This window comes from Phoenix dactylifera, chromosome 15 (assembly GCF_051530095.1).
Source record: "Phoenix dactylifera cultivar Ajwa chromosome 15, Ajwa_hap1_PhDact_Kaust_v1.1, whole genome shotgun sequence".
NCBI lineage: Eukaryota > Viridiplantae > Streptophyta > Magnoliopsida > Arecales > Arecaceae > Phoenix > Phoenix dactylifera.
This window is the reverse complement of record NC_143204.1, coordinates 20,073,229-20,091,595: the sequence shown is the minus strand read 5'-3', so window position 1 is coordinate 20,091,595 and position 18,367 is coordinate 20,073,229. Positions and strand designations below refer to the sequence as shown.

General features: G+C 38.4%; 1 protein-coding gene across 6 annotated transcripts; it reads right to left on the bottom strand.

Annotated features, from left to right (window-relative positions):
• Positions 1-446: 446 nt before the first annotated feature.
• LOC103707961 (uncharacterized) lies at positions 447-9,915 on the bottom strand. Of its 6 annotated transcripts, XM_088711586.2 has the most exons (10): positions 9,200-9,907; positions 7,027-7,233; positions 6,570-6,812; positions 5,195-5,261; positions 4,925-5,116; positions 4,694-4,785; positions 2,157-2,330; positions 1,942-2,078; positions 854-1,102; positions 447-766 (listed from the first exon to the last, which is right to left on the bottom strand). In XM_088711586.2, exons 1-9 carry the CDS (start codon positions 9,716-9,718, stop codon positions 892-894), a joined length of 1,842 nt encoding a protein of 613 aa, XP_088567712.1. In that variant the 5' UTR covers positions 9,719-9,907; the 3' UTR covers positions 447-766; positions 854-891. The 6 variants fall into 6 exon arrangements, 2 of the variants coding, with proteins under 2 accessions (XP_088567712.1, XP_088567713.1); XR_015973564.2 differs by lacking the exon at positions 447-766 and having other exon boundaries at positions 1,028-1,102; positions 1,942-2,004; positions 2,121-2,330; positions 9,200-9,912; XR_015973566.2 differs by lacking the exons at positions 447-766; positions 854-1,102 and adding an exon at positions 3,987-4,053 and having other exon boundaries at positions 1,942-2,004; positions 2,121-2,330; positions 4,690-4,785; positions 9,200-9,914.
• Positions 9,916-18,367: the final 8,452 nt, after the last annotated feature.

Here is an 18,367-nt window from a genome sequence, read left to right as displayed (position 1 = left end):
ACATCATGCGTGGGCATCGTCTATGGTTGGTCAACCAGAAAAATAAATAAATCCAAATGGCCTTTCTCCGAGGAAGAAAGATTACAGTGAAAACACTTCTAATAAATTTTTGTGATTTGTTTACTCCAAAGTGATCTTTTAAAATGCCCTGTCCCAAACTCAATGGAATATTTTCAGTAGATAAGTTTGTTTTGAAATGGCTTCACAAGCCTCGGCATAGTACTCATCGAGATCTAAATGCCCGAAAAATCATTCCACATTCAAAAATTCCTGAAACAAGATTTTAAAGCCGTAACCTCCTTAGAACAGAGAGGTACCAATGGAATGTGCTCAACCCCATGTAATGCGACAGTTCCATTCTATGAATTCTGCTCTATGATTAAGAGCGTTCCCTACAGCCTATTCTAATTAGCAATAATCTGTAAGTCATGCATTCTTGCAACAAATTTAATAACTAGGCATGAATTAGATACATGATCAATAATCAAAGCATGATCTAATACTTGACATTCCATAGCCAAAGATGAATTCACTGCTAAAATTGGAAATCATCTCCACATGGAGAAACTAGCCCGTGTACAAGATTATTCAAACATTTTGACCCTATTCACTGTTTTCCTGGTAAAAACGTTGGAGTTGTACATGCCAACACACACTACGATAACAACAATAACTTACCCGCAAATCCAGCAGAAGGGGTACAGCCCTTGGCATTCTGGCAACATTGCCAGAATTCCTGTGTCTTGCCCCTTGACCAGCAGACCACCTGCAGAGTTGACGATCCGGGGTGTATCGATGCAAAACAATCAAAAAATGATTGGATTCTATTTACCATGATTATTTTTTTTTTTACCATGATTTAATATAGAGAAGGTTATACACTGGCAGTAATTATCTATTCCGCACCGAGTCTCTGACAGAATATGGAAAGTGAAAATGGTCGACAACCCCAAAGTTTTCTGCAAGTTGGAGGATATGGACTTGTGTTTTTGCAGAACTTGGAGAGACAGACTCAGGAAGGCTAGGGAGGCAATCAGGTAGATGTGGACTTCCCTTCTCCAGAGGATGGAAGAGATAAAGTACGGCTCGGCAGAATATAAACCTGGTCCAAAACACCATGAGCAAGCTACAAGCCTTAGCAAAAGCACAACATAAAACATACAGGGAGAAAAAAGAGTGAAAACCAGAGGAAACTAATAAATGGCGTTGTGTATATCCAAATATGAATGCAAACATGAACTAATAGATATCCAAAAATCTTAATAAAATCAAGATGATAATGTTAACATGGTGTAATTCTGCAGTGCTGCAATATTAAATGACAAGGAACACTCTATGGTGGAAAAAGATGGAGGCTAAAATAATGAGTTTTTAGGTACAAGCACTCCATAACACTGACAGCCTGGTAATGGTCCGTTCACAAAGCTACCTGCCTCTAGAACTATGATCAGGTTAACTTAATATCATTAAGAGTGCTTCTCTAGATGTAAAACAGTAAGGGCATATTAATGAGCTCAGCTGATGCGAAGACAAATGGTTGTTGTCATCACAGCTCAAGAAGAATGAGATAGCAATTCAGATCCCCCAATTTATCCCAACCCAAATTTTCAAGGAAGAGAATGTACTTGCCTCGTTTGAAAAAGGACAAGTCAAACTTTAAGTCAAAAAATGTTCAGATCCGTCCATTAGTTTCAAGTAGTGCACAGGACACATATTTATCACATGCATTCTCCTAAAGTATCCCTTCACCAAAATTTACATCAGCAAATGTTAGAGAGATCCAGTTTGTGATGGAGTAAAGCGACATCCATGCTTTGCCCCCGCAATGACATGCTGTTATTATCAAGGTAAATTTTGACAGTGATATTTCATGTTGTGACCAAGGAAAGATTGCAAAGAACCAAATTGTGCATGAGCAGGTAAAATGAGAAAAGCAAATACCTTAGAATCAGACGCCGTAGAAATGGATCAGGTAAAACCTGCGCCCAGACCTGATTGAGACAACTGCATGTGCAGAGTATTACCTCCCATTCAGCTAAGGCAGAGGAGAGTATGCCCTCTGCATTGCTATAAACATCCTGGAAATGCCTATGAACACATCAGATCAAGCAATTGCTAACCTATTTATGGAAGTCTGAAGCATCATGTCAGCTTACAGCTTCAACATCAGAAGAAAGGCCAACTAATTGGCAAAAGGCGTGAAGTGGAGCAGTTAGGAAATTTGTAAATTGGGTTCCATTAGACATTAGATCAGCAGCAGATACTGATGATGGTCTCTCAGGCGAAAGAAGCAGGGCAGCTGCTTCTCCCCTTTCTGCACCATGTATAGCCTGAAAATTTTAGAAATGAGCATTAGACAAGGCTGTAGTTAAGAACGTGTAATAACATATACAGATCTCGTTTTTTAAAACAAATTAAAAAATAATTAATAAGATTAGTAAAGGGTTGTTTATGTTTTAGAACTTAACTAAAATTTCTAATGTTGATAACACAATCATGGTAGGAGACAGCATCACTGCCAAAAACAAAAAACAAGAGACCAGCCAAAGATGCAAGAAGTTTTAAACTTCAACATAATTATAAGTGCAATGGTCTTCTTTCAGATGAAGCTGCAACAAGTTTCTATCCTCTACAAGCATGAAATATTACAATTAAATAGCTTAATGTCATTGTACCAAAAAAAAAAAAGCTTAATGACACTCTGTTTGCTCTAATGAATCATAGATGATTAGTAGGAATGCCAAATATGATGTAAAGAAAGAGATAAGTTTCTATTGCCTTGAACGGTATTCAAACCGCAAACACCATCATAGCAAAAACCACAATACACAGCATCATTATCATCGCTATTACTGCAGCCTCCATCTCCACCAGTTGCACCATCACCAACAGGCATCACAACATCAAAATTATAGACCACATCATCCCCAATGATATCACTAATTTAATGAAGAAACACAGTTTTCTTCTTCAATTTCGAATTGAAAAAAAGGGGTCCTTTTCCCTTTTTTCTGCAAACACATAGCCAAGCCCAAAGGCTTTGTTAAGAAAAAACAAGTGGCAGGATAATGCTTTGGAGTAAGGAAAGAGAAGCGTAATTTAATGAAGATTGTTCTGTATAAATTTCTCCTCATATGCTTGATTTTTTTAATTTTTCCCATTATATTCTAAAGTTGACTTGGAAAGAGGATTCTTGGGCAAAGGAAACAAAGTGAAAATGTTAGGTGTTAGTATCCCTCGCATGCCAGAAAGAGGATATAAGTTTGGGCAAAAGCAAAACTAGAGAATTAACTTTTATCTTCAAATCCCTTTTTGGACTTCATTGTTTTTGTAAGGCTAACACCACCATCATCACCCCAATGCTACCATCATTGCATAATGAACTAACCTCATGATTGCCACCATCACCATTATCATACTAACAGTACCACTACCACAACTGCCATAGCCACCATCATTGCCACCACCATTTTATGACACCATCACCACTATAGACCACATCTCCATTGTTTTTGCCACTGATGAGTAACAATACAACTTTCTTTCCATATTTAATTCGACGAAAATATTCCCTTAAAGGCTCAAACTCTGATTGATAAGACTCCTTTCCCCTTTGTAACCAAGCATTGCCGAAGAGTTTGTTTAAGTACAATAAGAGAAGTGAGGGGATGATCTTGCGGTTTAAGGAAAGAATAGGTGTGAAGGATATAAAAAATATTAATTTAATGAAATCCTGAGTCGCCAAGGAGAACAAATAAACCAAATAATTTATGATATATGCACTAGATTGTTGTTGCACATTGTAATCTCTTGAAAGTTATAAACATCGATAAAGTCTTATTCATTATTGTTGATGTGTCAACTGTGAACAGTCAAAAAAGAGACTGGTTTATCTATCTGTTTTCCAGCACCCTGAGAATGATAATTATCAATTCTCTTCATCTCACATAGGCTCACATGAAGATGCCTCCATGCAGTCAGCTCACCTCTCCCGCCTGGGCAGTTTGCATTGTATATCGTGGCCATGCAGCAAACTAGCTATTCCCAGCTCTTCTGTTGAATTTGAGACATTAGTAACAATTGGACAATAATGGCATATACCACCTCGCTACAGTATTACCTGGTGTCATAGTAATGCCATCAAGGTCATATTAATTTTATTTATGATGTTTATTATACTATTTTTTAGCACATATCAAGAAGCAACCAATTTATGAACCCAAGATCTTGCATTTTAGCATCTAGCTTTCAACATTATATCAAAAGAAAGCATGACTAGGATTAAGGATGGACCTATAACATACATAAATACTTTTAATTATTTCCAAGTGTCTATCAAACCTTTTTTTTTAACATCTAGTTTTTAGTTAGAAAATAGGATTCAGGTGTGATTCAACTAAAACAAGGTGTGACCTCACTAAAACATGGTTACTTTCACCATCAATCTTTATGTCTGGAATGTGAAAAGGATTTAATCAATAAGGGGCAATATTACCCAAGAACCGATACTCAAAGTCACCTTCATAATACCTATAAATTTTAGTTTTGAGAGACATCTGAATAAAAACATGGATCACTATATTTATACCATGTTCGTTATATCAATCAACTACGACAGCAAACCTTAGTTTTTACTTGTTACTGATCCAAATTAATTGAGCAGTAAGTGCAGAATAAGTTTTGACAAACCTGCCTTGAATGCATGGCTACTATCACTGTCAATGATGAGAAAAAGTGGTCTTCGTGTAAATGGAAGCAAATCTTCAGGATAAAGGATGTTCAAACCTGGCATAAGGAAATGCGATTAGGAATATCCATAGAATCCGGCATGTATGCCTGTCTCGTGGCTTTTACTATATCTCACCAAGGTTGAGTTTCAAACAGAAGTCAACTTATATATAATGCAGACATAACAGAAGCATACCTCCACTTCCTTGAGGACCTAGACATAGATAACTACCTAAACAGGCACTTGAATCTGGCTTTTTGCCAACAGGAGGTTGAGGCAGTGAACTATCATGTTTACGAGAAATCTGGGATACACGATTCTGTTTTGAGAAGTTCAATGAACTTCCAGATATATCTCTTTGCAAAGCAGTATTCTGGTCAGTCTTCCCTGCAAAGATAGCATTAAAGTCACAAAAAGAGATGGTAATGACAGATGATAAAAGCACTAACTACAGCAAAAGGCAACCTGAAGCTGATATATATATTAGCAAAATGTTATCCGAAGATAACTCTTCACAAATTGCTGCAATCACCTGCAGATACATCATATGACCTTATCAGAGTCCCAACACATTACAATATGTAATAATTTAAAATAAGGCACAACTAAACCAGGAATATAGCTGTACAAATATATATCCACACATACATAGATACAATATATGCTTGGACGCATGAATGTATTTGTATAGTGCAATGGATAAAATACAATCAATAAATACTACCATGTTAGAGCATCAAACAAAAAGCTTCCACCATCCATGATTGACTTAAAAGCCTTCTAGACAGATTACCAAGCAATCCACTTTCTCCCTCAATCAACTCCCTCCAATTCTCTCCATTATGCACACCACAGCAAACGTACCAAATTTTCCATGAAGCAGTATCAGTTGGCTGAGGCTGCAGTGAGGTTTTAACGGCTCGAAAGTCTTATCTGTGGATGGTTGAACATCAAATCAAGGAAGTCAAGCTGAAAGGCTTGATGTCTTGCAGTATAATATGGCAAGATATCTCATCCAAGGGGAACCTCTATCTGGACCATCAAGTCACAGATTAGGATGCAGGCTATTCTGCAGTCTTGATATTTACCTTCAGCATCACAACCCGTTTACTCTCCTGCTTAGATAGGCTGCCATTACTAGCTTTCAGTCACGTTACTGCCTCAAACGAGATCATGAAAGAACTGCATTTTTTTCTTAAAAAGGCGCATACACTAGGAGATGATTTTCTTCTCTATTCTCCTAATATAGATATCTTTAATTATTTACTTATCTTTTTTTTTTGTTCTTCCAAGGATTCTTCTGAAGAAGGAAAGCATCAGCACATGTCAGCATGAGTACATATTATTTGTAATATGCATGTACTCATCCACCATAAGATATACATGAGAAATCCCAAAACACCAAATAAATCAGCAAGTAGACTGATGTGTCTTGGTAAGTCAGATCCATGTGATAATTTCGAAATTGGGTTCAAAAAACCTTGGAGTAACACAACATCACACATTCACACCTGACTATTCATTATCGTAACTCATTTCATTTTCTTCAAATGCCTATCCATACAGCTACAACCTTCGTCGACCTTGCCTATTCCATCATCAGCTCTGCATCTGATCAGTTAGCAGGTTTCCTCTGGGTTCATTTTTTTCCATGAGTGTCCAGATCAGCAAAGCTTTAGATTCAGACCCAATATGAATCCAATCTGAGTCTGACAAGTTTATAATCCCAGTACCACTTACCACGATACAGCAGCCCAAAGCAAATGCAATTTGTCATATTAAAACCAACAAATTGAAACTGGGAAAGAACAAAAATAATTACTGGAGCTTGAGTCCTCACCGCAATCAAATGAGAGACAGAAGGATGACAAATAATAGCCTTCCGTGGATTTTGAGGCAGTCTTGGATCTGTTATATCTGATGCTAGGTTAACGTCAATCAATCCGGAGGCTCCATTCTGACCAGGAAAAGCACCATTATCAGTTGGCTCTTTTGCAGGAGTCTGGTAGAAGGATCCACCGGGTTCCCATTCCAAACATTGAAGCATTCTGAAAGTGTCCAAAGTAAGCTCTGCGAACTTGACCTGAAATTGAGGATAACATGATGAAGACTAAGGAAGAATTACCTTACGATGGCCTAATGATATGATCCACAAATGTTTTATAGGTCGTCAACCAATGTGTTGTACGTGTAAATCTAAATATTCCAAAATATCAATCGGATCTAACTGGAGATCCTTAAAACAGTGAGTTATCTTGAAGAAGAAAAAAGAGAGAAGAAGCTGTAAATCAACAAACCTCATTATGATGATAGCTTGTTAGCAAAGCATCTTGCAGTCTCAAGATCCTATTTGCATGGAATCGTGCAATATATGGAACAGAAGATGGATGAGAATCAAATAGTACATGGTATCTCAAAGTCCTGGTCTTTGTAAAAGCTGTATTGGCTTTCAAAAACCTGACTATTTCTTGCAGCACTAGCTTCCATTCTTTGAAATTAGTCTCCTGGGTGGCAACAACAACAACAACAAGATTTGGTTGGTGAGTGTTCAAATTAAAAATATTCTGAGGTTGAAGTCCCCGTCAGACTATATAAAGGATAATATGGATAATATGTGCACATATATGACACAAAAATGTATTGGAAAGAGATAAACAAGCAGTTTAAGAACAGTGACCATGGATAAGTTCTGCAAATATGATCAGCAAATACAAAGGAAAAGGCATGCAGCAAAAGACAGACGAAATACCGATGAAAAGAATTCTTGAAATACCGATGAAAAGAATTCTTAGGCATATAAGCAGAAGCACCACAATTTGCACATGGCATAGTGCAACTTACAGAACTTGCCTGGAATCATGACTCGCAAAAAACAGAGCATTTAAGAGTACGGTAACATGTCTTCATGCTAATAATGACGAAGATTTACTATCAAAAAGAATAATGATGAGACATTATAATGCATCATCACAAACACAGGAAAGGAAAAGAAAGATTTTATAATAAAGGGTGCCTAATCTAGTGAATCTTTTAAATAAATCTCATTTCAAGCTCTCTCATGGCAGACACATAATACTTTAGTGAACCATTTGTGCAGAACTCCAAGATATTTGATCAAATCACGACTAGAAGTTTTGGAATAACAAGACAAGGATGTAGTTGGTAGTCTGATCTACAATTCAGGGAGGATATCAACATGTAATGAACTAAATAAGCAGGAATCTATCATGGACTGAGAACAGTAAATTTCCAAAAGATTGCTAGGCATGAGGTATTTCTGAGGCCATCTTCAAGAAGGATTTTATGTTCACCTTCCACCAATTCAAATGTAATCGATAGGTTATGAGCATGTAACTATCTGTCCCTTGATGAAAAAGAGTAGAAGAGGTAAACCTCATCATGTGCAATGAGATAAATATGTGGATAGAGATAAATTAGGTCTTTCAAAGGTACTCTCTTGCATTGAACAGAGCTGGGATTCCATCAACTCAACCATTACTTTGAAATGAGTGGAACCACTTAGCTTTTCAGTCTAATTGGACATGTTGGATAATAAGTTGGTTTGGACTCAGTTATGCATGTGAAGGCCCTCCATCTGGGCAGAGAACCTCCATGACCAAGACAGTATTATCTTTCAAGCAATAACTAATACACTGGTGTATGAAAAGCAACATTCTGTTCCGTTAATGGGTTGTCATCATCATTGAAGACATGAATGCAGCAGTTTCATCAAGCAGAAATCTTTGATGAGTTAAAATGACTCTGAAGCATGCTCGAGCAATCACCAACCATAAAATCAAAATAATAAAAAAAAGAAATCTAATAATTTCTGAGCGTTCAACACAGAAGATATCCATATTTCTTCTGCAGAGTACTGGAATTCAGAAAAAAAAAAAAAAAAAGATAAAATAAGATAATGCCTGCAACTGGTTAGACGACCAATTCAGTTCTCCCAACAGCATGCCATCACTATCCAACAGGTGTAATATCCTACTAGTTTCTTTACACTGGAAAAAGGAAAATAAAAACTTTGGTAAGATTTTTTTTCACATTTTTTTCACATTAAACCATATTCTAATCTCTAATGACCACAAGCTGATCATGGTGTTTGTGATTAGATTTGACTGGATTTGGACCCAGGCAAGGAAAATAGGTCTTAAGGGAGACTGTGAGAACATGGGCGTGTATTTAGTCCCACATAAGTAATGCACCGGATAGATCTTGGTTATTTATGCAGATTTAAGAAATATAAACAATACCTTCCGGCTAGCTTTCCGGCTATTTTTTGGTGAGGTCGTGGGTCTTCACATAATCTATGAACCAAAAGCATTTTTTTAACCCAATGAAAAAGAGGATCTTTTGCAGGAAATTAAGTATATACGCAGTTAAAAGAAAACTACACCCAGTATGTCATGCACACTTAAACAGAACGGAAAGCAAATTAAGATAAACGAGCCAATTTGGGCATACCGGGTAAGCAGCCTTCGACTCCTCCACCAGAGCCCTGAATCTTTCGGCAAGGTGCTTCACCGCATCCGTCCGGTTTAGCAGCATGGCTACGATCAAGAACCTCGCATGGAACCTGAGTTCCTTGTACCTCAGCCCCAGATCAGGCCCCGCCGACGAGGACGAGGCCGACGACCCCTTCTCGGCCTCGAAATACCCTCGGCTCAGAATCGCCTCGTAGAAGACGTAGGCCTCGAGGAGGTACCGGACCTCGCTGGTCCTCAGATACTGGGTGTAGTGGAGCTGGCCGATGCGCGAGGCAATCTCTCCTATCTCGCACCGACGAAGGCCGGAGCCGACGAGCTCCCGGCGGTGCTCCTGCTGGAACCGCCAGAGGCGAGTGTAGGCTTTGAAGACCTTGCGGTAATAGTGGAGGAGTTGCGGTCCGCGGCCGTAGGGTGGGAGGTCGCGGACGCGGGCGAACTTCCGGTCCGCCCTCTCCACCAGCGATCGGAAGATGCAGAAGGAGGCGGGGGCGGCCATAGCAGCGGAGGGGGACGAGGAGCGCCTTCCCGGCACGCGGAAGGAAGGAAGGTATAGCGGTCCTCCGGCCTTTTGAAGAGGGGAGTGTTCTGGTGTCCCGCGGAGAGTCTTTAGCTTGGCTCTTTTTTAAGGCCCTCATCCATTTCTATTTTTGTAGATAAGCCCTTCTGGTCTTCTCATATCATATTCATTTATTCATGTACTTTTTTATGAATTTATTCATGCACTTGAGTTACCAACTCCTATGAAATAAAGGCTGCTGATTGTTGATGGACGGTGGATGGCGGGTTTGGACTCATGGGACCCAACTCAGGAGTCAGGATATAATTTATATTCTTTCCCCTGGATCGGGGAATCGTAAGTTTCAAGTTTATGGTACAATAAGCTCATTTAATAGCTGTTTTATGTACTGAGCTGCGAACTCCTAGGTATCAATGTGGAGATTATCCACTGTTAATGAATGTCGGACGCTGTGTATTGCATCTAACTGTTTGACTCTGGTCACTAGAATACAATAAATTATGTCTTCTTTTAGATTGATATATTTGTTGATATTTTACATCTTATTGTGATATTTGCTTGCATTGTTGTTTTACTGATTTCCTTTTTCAACTCTAGATCATATATTATCTGTTGATAAGATATACTTGTGGCAAGAGAACCTAATGAGAAGAAATGAGTTGGTGAAGATGTCTTAGGATCAAATGGATCATAGTTTTCATTATTTTTAGATTTTAGTATAAAATAAATTATCTTTTAGTTAAATATATTGTTTTGTATTATTAGGATTGGAAGCATCATCAAATGTGCATGGTTTCTTTGATCTAAGAATTATCTTCACCATTGTAAACACAAAAAAAAAATGGAACTTTTGAAGAGCTCGGCCCAACATTCAAATTGTCAGAGCGGATATCATGCAAGTCAGTTTTCTACCTTATTTGTCTTCCCTTTGCAGTCATCGGTCTTTTTATGGATTAGTTAATGAACATCTTTTCTATTGCCACAAAATAAAAAAAAAAAAATCACTTCCTCCCTTTCTTTTTCTTTCTCTAGGTTATTATCTTCCTCGGAGAAGGTAAATCTTCTTATGAAAAGCATAACTCTTCTCCAAGGTCAAGGTCATCATCTTTGTTGTAAATGGTCAAACTAAATAAAAGTAACATGTAAGACCCAAATAAATACAAGAGTTGATTGGAAGGGTCAAGGGCACATGAAGTTGCCACCCATGTTTTGAATAGAAAGGTCAAGAGCACATGAACTTGCCACCCATGTTTTGAATAGAAAACTGAAAGGAAAAGGTCCTACAGTGAATCTAAACAGAAACAAAGTATGGGGGGTTAGATGAAGGAAAGTGAAAAAGTCTATCCGGTGCTAATCTTTCACCACCCACCATTATTTATCAAAAGTCTATAATGATGTCACCAAGATGGGAAATTCTAGAAACCAACGAATGATCCCCGGCAGTTAGAGGGTAATGAGAGGGACTTCCTTTTAAGAAAGTCCATCACTTAATTAATTTCGGCCAGACCCCACGCCTTTTCAATGCAACTTACTCGCTTTATCCGTGGAGCCCACCACAAGCTAATTGATTCGTTAACCAACCACTAAACAACTTCCGACTTTATTCTATATTATATAATGGAGTTCTTTCACCGCACGGTGAAGGGAAGCGAATTCCAGGAACGGTGCAAGGGAGCACCGAATGGACGGGAAGGATGCGTCGGCCGCGGGAGACAGTCATCGGAATTCGTGAAGCGTTGGAATTTTTCAGTCATTGGAGCGGGTCGCAGTTGGCCTGTCCTTTTTGGTGGATCTTAGCATGACTTTTATTTTGACTTTGTTCCCCCTCTCTCTCTCTCTCTCTCTCTCTGTTCTTCTCTCTTTGTGTTAATTATTTTCCTGAAGAAAATGACGTGATGTCGACTGCCTCGGGAGAGCTAGAATGTTCCGATTCAATGCGACGTGGATTCAACTGCTTTGACCTCAAAAAATTTTGCAGCTCCTGCGGCTGCCCAGCGTAAATAAACATCTCAATTTCTTGGCTTATTTTTTTAAAATGTTTTTTATAAATATCCTCCAAAATATCAAATTTTACATAAATATTTTTTCAAATTAATATTTGAATATATATTCTTAATTTTATTTTTCATTCTTATTTTTACATATGTACCACACCGTTATTAAAAAATTAACGATTTCAAATTAAAATAACTAAAATATTTTTAATAAATAAATACGCAAAAAATATTTATAAGATGATCGTAATAACAAACAAAAATAATTTTACAATTTTATTTTATTTTTAATTAAAATAAATATGATTTCTATTAATGATGTTAGAAGAATTGTTATATTAGGAGTATATATATACAAAAACAGTGTTTTATGAAGATATATAGATAAATATAAATTTTAAGAGGATATTCATCTAAATTTGAATTCTTAAAAAAAATATTCATGAAAAAAATATTTTTTAATAGTTATATAGACAATTAACTATTTTTATTACATTTAAAAATAATAATTTTATTTTAAAAAATAGAGAAGGAAGAAGCCGCGTAATCTCTTGACCCACCTATCCTCACCTCGACTAGGACCAATATATATATATGGACCAAATTCCGACTAAGAGGCGAGAGATAATATCCTAGAATTGGCATTAGGTGACGAAGATAGTTATTTTATTAGAGGAATTATTGCATTTAATAGCAAGTCTTTATTAGCTAGCGGTTTCATTTATGTGACTATTTTATTTGCCATCCTTTGACGTATGAATATAATTGCATCATGCACGTGTCTGATTCGAAAACAAGATGCTAGGGGTTTCACCTCATTAGGCTCCTCACCCCGAGACATGTGACAGCTCACTGGTGGCCCATGTACAGCGTCACCAGCCACGTACCCTACTTTTAATAAGCCAGAGCTGGGCCTGTACCAGCTGGGAGACATCGGTTGGACAATCTGGATCGAATCTCCTGGATTAAAGCTTTTGGTAAGCATGAGTAACGGCTAGTGTATTCCAGTCCCTTGATCGGACGCTGGAAGGACGGTGTCCTGGCCCTGCCATCCGATTAGGGTCGGACGGCCCCGACAAGGGGAATGGAACAAGGGACATCTTTAATACTAGTGAACCTAACTACGTGCCAAAAGCCGTAGCGTTTGTCTCGTGGCCATCTCGTCGTTCACGAGTCCATCCATGTACGTCCAGCACTGCACCGCAGTTTGTCCTCCTCGATCGGGTTGTATCATGCACTGCACAGCTCTCAAAGTATTATCTTGAGACTGTTACGGTGATCAAATATATATATTTTTTATAAATAATAGAAGGGAGGGAAGGAGGGACCAACCCACCTGTGTAGTAGCCTCCACTCAGCCCCTCTTTCACTAAAGAATGTTCAATACAGGTTGCAAGTTTTCGTATTCCTTTCTCGATCCGTGGGCTCACCACCTTACGTGTAAGTACGTTATCCTAGCGCTATCTTGGTACAGATGGAAATAAAGCATATCCTCGCGCGTTTCGAATCTGGGCAACTCGGATGGAATTATCACCCTCTTATCACCAGGCTACCACCTTGGTGGCGTGGTTGAATAAATTCAGAACTAAAAATATGCTGCTAGAAAAAAAAAACTATTCCATAACATTTGCAGACTATTAAAAAAATATAGTTTTTATCAGGTCATACATATATACAGATTAGATTGTTTTTTTTATAGCTTACCACTTCGAATATTTTATTTGAGCGAATTACGTTTCATTTTTTGAGCTTTTATGTAGTTTTTTATTTTCTATTTTTGTTGGCTGCATCTACATCCGTTACATATGAGTCACCGTTGTGGAAAAAAAAAAAAAAAAAAAGAAAATCAACCCTGCTCAAATGGGTCCACCGAGACCACCAAATCGGGAGCACCATGGGTGGAGTAGGGTCTCCACATCACTATCTCGAGTTGAAGGAGGGCAAACTTTGCATTTTGCTTTCAACGTGCTAGGTTGTGATGGATTGGACATTGTTATGAAAGTTTGGACCCAACGGTGACAGTTTGCTCGTGGAATGCAGTTTTGGAGGCATTGATTATAGCACCAATTATGACATGTCACTGCACTTATCATATGAAGCAATTTTTATCAATTGCTGAATGCATTTTATTCTTGTTTTGGATTATACATTACACTAACAACGCAGCTGATGATTCATAATAAGCATTACGAAAATACCATGTTTACAGTTGGTATTCTTGCTTGACCTGATTTAGAGATGGAAAGGTTGTCATTTCTCTTCCATAATCCTTATTGGGATGCGGGACTGCCCCTCCCCATATATAATCCGTGTCTCGTGGTATTGTGTTAGGATTGTGATGCAGTAACCAACTTTGTAAATAATAATTAAACAAATTAAATCATAGGTTATGATTGTTCTAGTCTAAATTCAAAAGCTTTTTTTTTAATACAAGAAGTCAGATCCGTACATATTGATTGGAGTAATATGGAGATATGTATAAAAAAAATTTTTTTGGTAGAATGGATGAATTAATTATTTAAAACATGTATAAATACATCTATAAAAAATAGAAAAATAAAAATATTAAAAAAATTGCAGAAGATTTTTACAAAAAATTTATATTGTAAATTTAATATGATTAGCCACATAGTTCGCTATCCAATTTGCATTACTGTCTGTCTTTATGTAGATATGAGAGTGTAAAAAAAAGTACATGATTATGTAAATAATAGTCCGATCTATGGTTATCCATTGGGACCTAGAGATTGGTTGAGAGGAGATCTAGCTACATGAGCCATTCTCACTATGATAGTATATGTATGAAACTATTTCTTTATAAAAAATCCAGATGGGATGGGTTCAATTCATGACGTAGGCGCCATTTACAGAGGGGTGTTGGTATAAACACCAATCCTCCTGCGACTTGTGGTGCAACTAGTATTGACTTTTGCACTACCAAGTTGGGGCACCAAAGCATTTTGGTTTCCTGGATGTTATTGGAGGCATGATAAGTTTTTACAAAAAAAAAAAAAAAAAATTGTATTCTTAAATTAGTACCTAAATTTAATTAAGGTTAATCTAAATTTTTAAGCACAAATACAATTCAATCAAGTTGGGTTAAATGGGTCTAATTATGCTGCCTTAAGTGAGATTTAAGTTGTAAAGAAAGTCAATATTAAATCTTGGTTTGGTTTAAAAATAGATCATAAAACGCATTTTGTGCAATTTTATAAAAACTTTGTATTCTAAAATTAGTACCTAACTAGTTAAGACAAAGTCCAATAAATAATGTAAAATATTTCAAATTTTACAAAATAACTAAGAGTCAGCAGCTCAAGTTCCACAGCAATAGCATCCTCGTTCATTTTCAAAATACTCCTATCATTATTGCCTACTTTTCTTTATTTTACTTAAAAATACTTTTCGCACATGAATAACTCAATCTTTATTCTACAATAAATTTATTTTCAAATTCATTTTTTTTATATTTTTCCCACATTGCATGGGTATTTTATTAGTCTCTATCTCAAGAAATAATATAATTTACTTGAACATGATTTATATATCCCTACTTAAAGAATAAAGGTTGGTCATGGTTGGCAGGCTATGTTATCTCACCTTTCAAATTTCTCACTAGGGAATGTAATGTGCAATCTTACTTCCCACTCAAAATTGCCACTTTCTCTTCTTTCCAAGTTACCAGCCGTCAAACAACTCCATGACATATTTGTGCCGGTGTTTTCTTTTCTTTTTTTTTGTTAGGACGGAGGAATCATACTTGATGAGAATTGATACATTCAATAAAGTCAAAAAATAGAATATTTTGAAGTGTCAGAGGCAACTCTCCATCTCCAGCTCATAGAATATTGTCTATATAAGCAACCACTCAATCTACAACCCTATTAACTTCATGATATGCATGCTTATTTTGAAAGATTTCTTCATTTTTTTTGCTATAGTTCAAATATTTCGAAGTAATACGCGATCACAGCGGTTAATCTTGGACCTTCTGATCCAACTGATAACGTTTCTGTGCGGGATTTGCTGTACTATAAAATCTATAGGTACATCGCATGATAGCCGTTTTAATGCAAATGGTACGAGTGATGTAATTCACCACTGAATCACACATGGAGATCTTACAAGAAATTAATGCAGGCTTGTCGCGACTTGCGTTGTCGTGTCCTTGGGATTATTGCAATAGTCGAAGGCCGGGCCATCTATCTAACTCTGTCGAAAAAGCCTTCATGTACCAATAGTGGAACACTGTAATGTTTACCATTGCCAGCAAAATCATCTTGCAATCAAGATCAAAATGCGGCAAAGTACTTAGTTTATTGGAAGAATTAAACATGTAACGCTACCTAAACCGAGTTATGGGTGTACTTAGTTGTTTTTTTTTTTCCTGATGGAATAGAAGATTATACCATTCTAATATAAATATATTTTACAAAATTAAAAATAAAATATTATGAAATGAAAAAGAAACAGATATAGAAAAGCCATCCAATTCGCACCATGTAGCTATCCTCAAGATGTCACTGTTTGGGCTCTGCCTTGAAATCTATCCAATAACGATCATCAAACCGTCTTCGATGTGAATATGGTCAGCTCTCGAGACAACCCTCGTGGATATCCTCCCATAACTACAAGTACAAGACATGAACTTGGTTGTTCAGTGGGATGCCAACTGAAGTGATGCATGCAAGTTTGGAATCTTTTTCATGAGTTTCACTTTGTAGAAGGATTGATAGCTCAGTTAAGATAATGGATGATAATTGAGTGGACACACAACAAGAGGCCAAAAGAATGTCTGTAAAGAAACAAAAGCGGACATCGCCACCAAAGATAGCTTCCATGGCATTTTGGCAGCCTCCGATCTTCCAATGTTCTTTTTCGAAGTCAAAAATGTGGGGCTGCCAAAAGGTAAAGGCAGAAAGACAAGTGGTATTATTGCTGATAATGCTTACGATCGCATCAAAGCCAAGAAAGCAAGGTATGGTTGGTTTAGGTGCTCATGATCAAACGGTTCAGGGGCCACCCCACCAGCGCCAAAGCCATTCAAATAATTGGGAAAAGCACAATGAAAATGCGGGAAGTGCGAGTTGAAGCCGCTTAAGGAACTCTGCTCTCAATTAAAGATATCAATCTTATGATGTTGTGCTGATTTTCAGATAGCTACGAGTAAGGGAACGGCCATACTCGGGTCCACGGTGAGGTTCTAATAATTTCAATGTACCTAAATAATGGCTTCCATTGGGAAAGGTTATCAAGCAAGGGGTTGGAGAGCTGGCTTTGTAAATCCTATTCCTTAAAAAAGGGGAGCTTTCTGAGCGAGGCTTTAGAATTCGTGTGGCAAACAGGTGGTGATAGTTTTATTGGGTGTGTCCGTACTTATGTAGTCTGACTCGTCCGCCTTAGCAAAAAAAAAAAAAAAACACAGGTGGTGATAGGCTTTAATGGGTCAAGGGCTCCTCCGGTAGTGAGGATTGGCCGAACTAAGAGCGTGGTGTGGACTCCTGGACGTTGTCCGAGATAGTACAGGGTGCTCTACGTCAACCTCTGTGGACTAATCATCAGATCTCTGAGGAGGAAATCAAAAATCACTGTCGTTACTTCGCAGAGATGGTGGAGCTACCGGCGGAGAGGGTGGAGTTGGTGAGGCAGGTGTGGGAGACGATAGCGATCGTCGCTCAGAGCCTAGGAAAGAGGCACGAAAGTTTAAATCTCGAAAAAAGCTGGAATATGATGTGGAGGCTTTCCCAATAGTGGAGGACCACCATGTTCTCCCATTTTGGTGCGAAGAAGACTGGAACTCGGCAATATCCGGCGGGCCATGAGTGGTTGCGGGCCAACTTCTAGCGATGGAACTGTGGAAGCCGAACTTCATTCCCAACATGGATAGAGTGAAGAAGAAGATGGTTTGGTTTCGACTTCCTTCTCTCTTGTTGGAATATTGGGAGAAAAACTCGATAATGGAGATCATAGTGGCGGTCGGCTAGCCACCGGCACTTGATGAGTTCACCGAGCAGCCCCGGAAGCTCGGATTCAATCGGATGAAGATAGAAATCAACACCCTAGATCCACTCAAACCTGAGTCCTTAGTCTCAGGGCGAGAAAGGGTGTTTTGGCAGAGTTTTGTATACGAGAATATCCCCGCATTTTGCTACCTCTGTGGATGGATTGGCCACCGGGATGAGGACTGCAGCCACTCGCCGTTGGTGCCGGCTCTAGGGGAGGAAGATCATAGTAGAGTTTCCCCTACCCTGATGATGGTGGAAATCGAGATGGCCGCCCCGACGAAGGAGGGGATGGGATCAGAGAGGAAGCTGGTGTTCGGCCAGTAGCTGGCCATGGCCAAAATTCGACAATCGAGGGCTGCCTAGAGCGGGGTGCGCCCAAGAAAAAAGACCAAGTCCACACCTCAGTCAAGATCAGGGTCGAGCTCGACCCACTATGGATCGAGTTTCTCGAGGACCAGGCCAAGTTTGTCAGGCTCGCCACTAGACTCCAACGGTTGGTGGAAGATCTCCAAAGTGGCTTGCCAGAGCTCACCGAAGAGGGGGGTTTTGGCTTCAGACTCGGCGCCGGCTAGGGTGGGAGCGAGCCAACCCAGCTCCAACTTTGAGTTGGGGGCGAGTTGAGTGGAGAT